Source organism: Montipora capricornis, chromosome 12, assembly GCF_036669925.1.
Source record: "Montipora capricornis isolate CH-2021 chromosome 12, ASM3666992v2, whole genome shotgun sequence".
NCBI classification, from domain to species: Eukaryota; Metazoa; Cnidaria; class Anthozoa; order Scleractinia; family Acroporidae; genus Montipora; species Montipora capricornis.
Genome location: NC_090894.1, coordinates 6,951,955 through 6,959,344, shown reverse-complemented (window position 1 = coordinate 6,959,344; position 7,390 = coordinate 6,951,955). Strand labels below are relative to the sequence as shown.

The following is a 7,390-nucleotide window of genomic DNA, read 5'->3' as shown; positions in this document are numbered from 1 at the left end:
CTATGGTAAGTTCTTACATGGTACTGTTACCTGCTTCGTCGCGTGTTTTCTTGCTTTCTCTGGATAAAAATGACAGCATGGATTCCTGTCGCTTCATCGTGAGCGGCGAACAATAGATGAGGAATGACAAAAATGCACGCGTCTGTGCACCTGCACGAAGGAATGAAGAGAAGCTCGCGAAAAGAAATTGTGAGTCCAGTTCTTCGAAGTACCAATCAGCAATTAAATAAAGTATTCAGAGACAAAAGATGTGTATACTTTTTATTTTTCCATATTTTCATTCAGTTACTTATGCAGAGCGGATCACAACCTGCGTATTTTTTAAAACAACTTACATAGTTTTAGTAAACCTTCAAGCGGTTTCAGGCGGTAAGAACTGTTGCTTGAGGGGCTAAATTTTACCGGTTACCGCCTGATAAGGAGAACACTTTACTTGTTCATTGAACACCTGATCTACTGGTGATTCATCTTGGAATTCTAGTTGTATTTCAGCCTTCTCTTGATCATTTATAGGGCCATATGAATGTATGATAGTCCCCTGCTTGTTCCTTAGCCATTCTTGTGCCTCTGTTACTACTAAATAGCTGATAGAGATGGTGTAGTGTGCAGCAAAAGTTTTCTTAACTGTGCAAATGGCAATAAGAGATAGATTAGCAGCGAGTCAAGGCTGTAAAATTCTGAACAGGTCCTGAAATTTGAAGCATACTTAAGGAATCCATTTCAGTGCTGCACTGTTGTGGCAAATTTTCAACCAATCACGCATGGTAAAAGTGACACCGCAGTACCAAATTCTGTAAGGGCCCAGTGGAGTTAAACTACGCATAAGACCCCAAGTACGCATTGCGGACCTATCTTTTAAAACGGCTAGTGCTTCTGAGCTTTTTACGGGAACAAAACGTAGCGGGATTGCGTTCCGTGAACGAATTTGCATTTAGCACGTGCAATTCCTCGTGCGGCTTCTTCGTTGTGGACCAATCAGGGGAGTTGTGGTCATTAGGTCCAATCTGATTGGCCATTATGTGGCGGAACCTGTATTCTAAATTTAGATAATAGGGAGTTAAAGCACGCGACGTTTTTGAGCCGCGGACGGCAACCGGAAGTGAGCTGTTTTCCATTTTAACTTGCCTGTTCACTACCACCTTTATATTGCTAAGTATCTTTGCTCCATTAGAGATGATTAGTTTAAAAATCTGGGAGACCGCGGCTCAAAAAAGTCGCGTGCTTAAACTCCCTACTGTCGTCAACTGACGGGCCATGGCCAAATGAAAGAGATCGATACTTTTGGTATAAGCCTCAGTTTAGCTTATAGCGGTTTAATTCCAACTGATGAGATACACACGCAGGAAACCATAAACAAACATTACAAACAAAAACAAAAAAACGAAAATAGCGATGAATGAAATGTTGCAGAACGAAATAATTCGAAATAAATGAAAGCAAAACACGATAGGTACCTCATACAGTAGGAGATTTCCGAGATATAAACCAGCTCGCAAAATTTTCAGGTTTCAAAAGCACATGGCAAGAAAAACTGCCCGCGACTATTATGGGCAATTCCGTAGGCCCGCAATAAGTAGAAACTAGATCCTACACCGGCCCCGAAAGACCAACTGTATAAGCTAGTTGTCTTTAAATAAACAAAGGATCTAGTATGTTGAGCAACCTTTGGCTAACATTAGTCAACGCATAATTTTCAATACCATACATACAAGTAAATGTTTCTGCAGCCAATTGAAATCTGGAGGGCTATGTGTAATCTTCCTGGTGTGGCCCTTTGCGAGGTAGTCTCCCATAGTTTCCTTGTATTTCGCAAGGAGCCTAGGGTCCCTCTTCAGCCGTTTTTCAACAACAATAGTGTTCTTTCTGCCACGATCTTGTTTCCCGGTAAGGAAGGGGTTTCACACTTCCAGGGGAGCGCGATCTCATAATGACCACCGACCATTTTCGCAAAACTGTCCATAATGGACTTGGCTCGACGATCCTCTATGGAAAGGCACTCTTTCAAATCAGTTGTACACTCAGTGTAATATGCATTGTAAAGGCGTTCTAGCTGATGCTGTATGGGATCCAGGTCCTTCACTGTTTCAGTACAGCCCAACGATTGGTCAACATGGATGAAATTGACTTCGGCACTCTCATCTCTCTTTCCTTTCAGTGGTCCCATAACAGTCCACCCCAACAATGTTCGTACCGCAAGTGGCTGTCCTATTTTCCCGGTACTTACCTCGAGGGGGCACATAGCTTCCGGTACATCGCTGCCAATCAGTGTAGTTACCTTTTTGTCCACAAGATCTGCTATGTCAATGTTCTTGAGATGTGGCCATTCCTCCACATCCTTGCTCGTTGTGATGCCTCTCTCAGTAACCGGTAAGGTTTCGATTGTCCAAACCTTCTCTAAGCGAACTCCCTTTCCAGTAGCAACACCAACAACATCAATGCATAATTGCTGACTTTCTTTGCATTGAGTTCCTGAGACTGTAGACAATGTCAACTCCACTTGTGTACAATCTGCTCCAAGCTCTCTAGCCAAACTAATCAGGCACATGGTGGTGTTTGAACCACTGTCCAGAAAGGCATATGTTTCGATGATATGATTGCTATACGGTGTGCTGACTTTTTACAGGAACTACTTGAAAGCTGGTCCACGAAGCCACATTACTCGCTGCATTAACACTGATAGCATCATTCTGAGGAGGCACTCCAGAGGCAGTTTGGACTTGGGGGCTGGACTTTGGGCCAAGCTCTGCCTTGTTGACCAATTCGTGGACTGAATTTGATGAATGCAACAAGGGATGATACCTCCTTTGGCAACCTTCAACCCCACACAACCTTGCAACTCGAAATTTCTTGACAAAGTGTCCTGGACTGTGATACGAACTACACACCGTTTTCTCATCCACCAGGTTTTGTCGCTGGCGGAGTGTCAATTCTGCTGCCCAAACATAAGACACATTTAAATGGTTTCCTCTCACCGCCACGATGGCCACTACTACGGGATTCATCGCCAAATAGATCATGCTGTTGTTGGAGAAGCTAACTTTGCCATTGGAGGAAGATTTGTGACCTCCTGGGGCCTACTGCTTTGAGCTGACAATTTGACTGAAGTAGGCGGTGTTGGCAAAAGCAAAACAATATCTGGAAACTGAAAAAAAATCCACAACTAATACAACATTAAAGGCCTTTACATGCATGAGTGCACAAACAACTCCGAGTGTGTGAAGAGGTGTATTAACGTGAGGGATTAATATGCAGTTTTGTACTTGTGCGTTTCCAGCTGATTAGCAATGGATAAAAACTAGATAAGAAATATACAAAATCCTGAGAACGCGATTCTAGAAACTGCTTAGTTAGCGCGTGCTTTTAAATGGCGCACAAGCTTCCAAGGGTTCGCAATGTGACTAAAATTACTCTAAGGATGGAGCGTACTAATGTCGACTGATTTAATTTTAAAACTTGTAAGTCCTTTATAGACTTCTTGATCATGACTTCTTTAATAGGGAAGATATGATCACCTCAGTGGCCGTCGAAACAAAGATTCTTCTGTTTCTGTGGTTGGCATATTTGAATAACAAAAGTAATGTTTCTAAAGAGATATCTTCCCTATAGTCCAACAACTAGGGTGTAAGAAGGAGTTCGAGAAAATCAACGCCAGAGAAGTTAGTCTGGGAAGATAAATAGCCGACGGAAGCTCTGCCATTAGTCAGTGATTAGAATCCTTGCTGCGTCGTACGAAATTTAACACAAACATGCTGGGCTATTTGCGGCCACAGTTCACTCTTTAGACCTCTTAACGGTTTTTTCTGTATCGTGCAATGTGTAACCGATTCATGTGTTTGGGTTGGTTGGTCGAGGAAAGTGTTGTCGTGTGGTCAATTGTCTTGATTAAGACAAAGAATAAGGGAAATTTTAAACAGGCAGAAATGTGAAAATGCAAGACAAAGAAAGGCGGTTATTTGCCCAAACAGAAAGGTTATGAGGCAGTCTACAAAACATAAGATTGAGTCGACGGTATCAGACTAACCCAACCGAAAAAGACAATTAAATTTAAAGGTGGACTTAAGGTTACCACTTCAACAAGGTTTGACAACCGTACATTCGCATGGCTGTTCTTCTCTTGTATATTGCTAAATGTAATTAACTTACGAATTTACGAGTTCGAGATCCAAAGTTTCGACACTGGTGATAGTGTGTTTTCATAAGGGGTGACATGAGGCTGGAACATGCAAGAGTGCTCTTTTGATCAACAACTAGTGTCCTTTTCGTTTTAGGGAGATTTAAGTACGTTTGTGGAAACGGCCACCCTCCTCACAGTTTACAGAGCTTTGAATGGAATATGTCAACTTCCAACCAAAGGGGTTGATTGCACTGCTGGTTGATGATATATTTTTAAAACCACATATCCCATGCAATTGTATGGATCGTGTCCAACAGGCAGTATTCTCCATTTTGCAAAGTAAAAAGGTTTTTTGGTGCCTTTTTTAAACGTGTACCAAGGCGGTGTTTGGTTTGTTCAGAGATGAGTCAGTCCGTTGTCCCATCGGAACAAGATCCCAGGGTCCATAGCAAAAACATGACTCATAATCCGCGTCAGGAAAAATTATATAGGTCCACTTGAGAACAGCTGAGGGCATGGACAGCTGTTCCAGAGGCAAAAGTCGTTCGAACACATCATTTGTCCGGCCGCATAGAGCAACACCCCGTGGGTAGCAACAAAACTGCCAGGTTCGTTTCAATACAGACATCCAGTAAACAGTGACAAGAGACTGTGCCACGATCCCAGCATTATAGATCAGCTGTCGCAAGGCTACAAAGCACAATTTTGCACAGCGAGTAAGGCAGAGCCTCGTTGTTAAGGGCGACGAAAGTGAGTAGATTTCCCAGCAATGCATGCATTGCGAAACACAACAAGACGCTGTTTAAAGCGTTAACTCGGAATACCATGTTGCGCAGAAGTAGGGTGATACATTTTGGAAGAGTGAAGCGATATTCAAATTTGCTAAGTACGGAACAAATTAAAGAAGTAAGTGTTTCTGCAGCCAATTGAAATCTGGAGGGCTGATGACAACGGATAACGTATTGGTGAACATCGCTTAGTGTTTACAAATAAAATCAATAGATCACCAAGCAAAAAAGTAGTAGTTCGATTTGGTACAGGTTGTTGGATCGGAAATAACGTGAATCTACGCAATACAGGGGTGACATACAAAGTGAAACCAGTTGGCCGAGGGAAAGTGAAACACTACCGTAGCGAGAGAAAAAACTTGTGAAAACCAGTCTTGTAATTAATGTGGCCATGTAAAACTTAGTCCTTCTCTAGCAAGCTACACAGGCAACCAACTGAAAAGTTTCGAAATTAACAACGTTGTGAATGACACGGTCACATCCCTCTAGGTAGCTAAAGTGGGGACCGTGCAACAATTAATTAAAAGTGACATCCGCGGATTATGCTCGCACAAAGAACAGTTGAAAGAAAAAGAAATTTCAGGCATTTCCAACATACCGCTGCTGGAAGTTTCATCATGTTGTCAATATGCAATATTTAGATTAACTATCTTATTCAAAAAGTAGTTTCGTAATACAGAGAGGTGAAATGTATTGATCCTAGGCGATCAAGCGAATAAAATCACCCCCTCGTAATTCTATTGTCCATTTTGCCGCACGGAACAAAGTCAACACGTACCTTTCAGGTATTCCAATAACTCAATTTATCTTGACACTTATGGCTACAATACCATTTGGATTGGATTTTTCAACAATTTAAAGGTTCAGTCAGTTTATCCCAATATCACTGACGTGCAAAAATCTCGTATTTAGGATCCCTTCATTCGCTAGGTTTGTGTGTTGACAAGTTTGTTTTGCATCTGGAAGATGTTTATCTTTTCAATTACAACCTCTCCCAAGGGGTTATCGCGCATAGCTTTTAACTAGTGAAATCCCTGCGTCTTAACTTTATTGTGCATTTTTCTGCACTGCCAGTTTTTAATCCCATTTCAAAACTCAGTATACCTTTTGGTATCCCGAGTACTTAATTACAATAATATTCTGAAAGCGAGGTGTCGGAGAGCTTAATTTAAAAATGGCAGAGTTTTGTGACAGTTTCTTTTACAGAATTCCTGACTTCTTTGATCTTCCAAAAAAAAAGAGCAGGATTCAACGATGAGTTTAGGAAAATCAGCGAAATGGTAATTTGCCTGGCAAGGTAAATAACTGGGGATATTCCCAATGCAGTCGTAAAGAACGCCACTATAATATACGGAAAATAACAAATTGCTAAAGTCACCTGCAGCAACAGTGCACAGTTGACAGCTTTTCTATATCGGGCAACGTTTAGTGGACATGCTTCGCTTGGTTGGACGTGGTCCCTCATTTGATTTTGAGAATACCTGCGCAGAGTAAAAAAAATCTTCCCATAGGACAAAAGTGAGATTGCAAGACAAACTGAACCGGCTATATAACCATACCATAAGGACAAGAGGTAATCCACCAAGTGTAGTGTTGAACCAGCAATGGACAAAAACCAAAAAACGATCAAAAGTACAAAGGTCCGCTTTAGGGTCACGACTTGTCTGTATCTGAGGCGCAACGTGAGAGCGAGAAGCCTTTCAACTGCTATGGCGGTCATAGTAAGGATGGACACTACGCACAACATATTTCCGTTCACATAAATGATGCGATGAACAAAGAGGCAAAACTTCATTTCCTCTTTCACCACGGATAGCCAGTGAGCAAGGAAAGTTGGCTCTGCCAAGATGCCAACAAAGAGATCACTTGCTGCCAAGTTACGAAGCAAGAGTTTGGAAGGCGGATGAAGAGAAGAGTCCTTGCCTACCGCAACTAAAATGAGGAGATTTCCCACCAATGCAGTGACCGCTAGCAACATGTTAATCACCACTATGCATATCAGTGGAGTATGGGAAGATTCAGCCATCGCCACGGAGCAAAAGAGTAGTTCGTCTGGGTTCTTCATCATCTGGTCTGTCGATTTCGACCGTCTCTTTGACTCGACGGCAATTTAATTGGGTCTTTATATGATGAAAATCTTGGTTTGGTATTGGATAATACAACATGAAAATTAATCATGAAAGTAGCTCGTTCTAAGTAAATAATATCGTCGTACTGTTAAAGAAAAGCAAGCAGCAGGTTTTCTGGCAATCTATCAATGAGCGAACCACAGAAATTGAAATTTGCGCACGGAACTGAAAACTCACACATGTATCTCTTCCTGACCAGCTGCCGGATGCTTTGGCATTGGAATCAAGATCTTCTGCTTTCCGATCGAGCACAAGTCTATAAACACAGGATTTTATTGAATATCTCCCATACTACCTTTCGGCATTGTAGCGAACGCTCTTACGCTTCTTTTGGACAACCTTTCCCGAAACAGCTGTAT

The 7,390-nt window shown here is 41.9% G+C and overlaps 1 protein-coding gene across 1 annotated transcript; it reads right to left on the bottom strand.

The window, feature by feature from the left end:
• Window positions 1-3,013: 3,013 nt before the first annotated feature.
• LOC138025391 (melanocortin receptor 5-like) lies at window positions 3,014-6,928 on the bottom strand. The gene is made up of 3 exons (XM_068872609.1): window positions 6,281-6,928; window positions 4,491-4,637; window positions 3,014-3,142 (listed from the first exon to the last, which is right to left on the bottom strand). Exons 1-3 carry the CDS (start codon window positions 6,926-6,928, stop codon window positions 3,014-3,016), a joined length of 924 nt encoding a protein of 307 aa, XP_068728710.1.
• Between the last annotated feature and the right edge of the window lie 462 nt (window positions 6,929-7,390).

What these genes read in the sequence shown, in the direction of transcription:
- LOC138025391 (XM_068872609.1), bottom strand. Translation starts at nt 6,928, where the DNA reads ATGGCTGAATCTTCCCATACTCCACTGATATGCATAGTGGTGATTAAC. An exon ending in ACTGTGCACTGTTGCTGCAG is followed by an intron (nt 4,638 to 6,280) that starts GTGACTTTAGCA and finishes CCTCTGGAACAG; the next exon opens with CTGTCCATGCCCTCAGCTGT. An exon ending in ACAAACCAAACACCGCCTTG is followed by an intron (nt 3,143 to 4,490) that starts GTACACGTTTAA and finishes ATTTTTTTTCAG; the next exon opens with TTTCCAGATATTGTTTTGCT.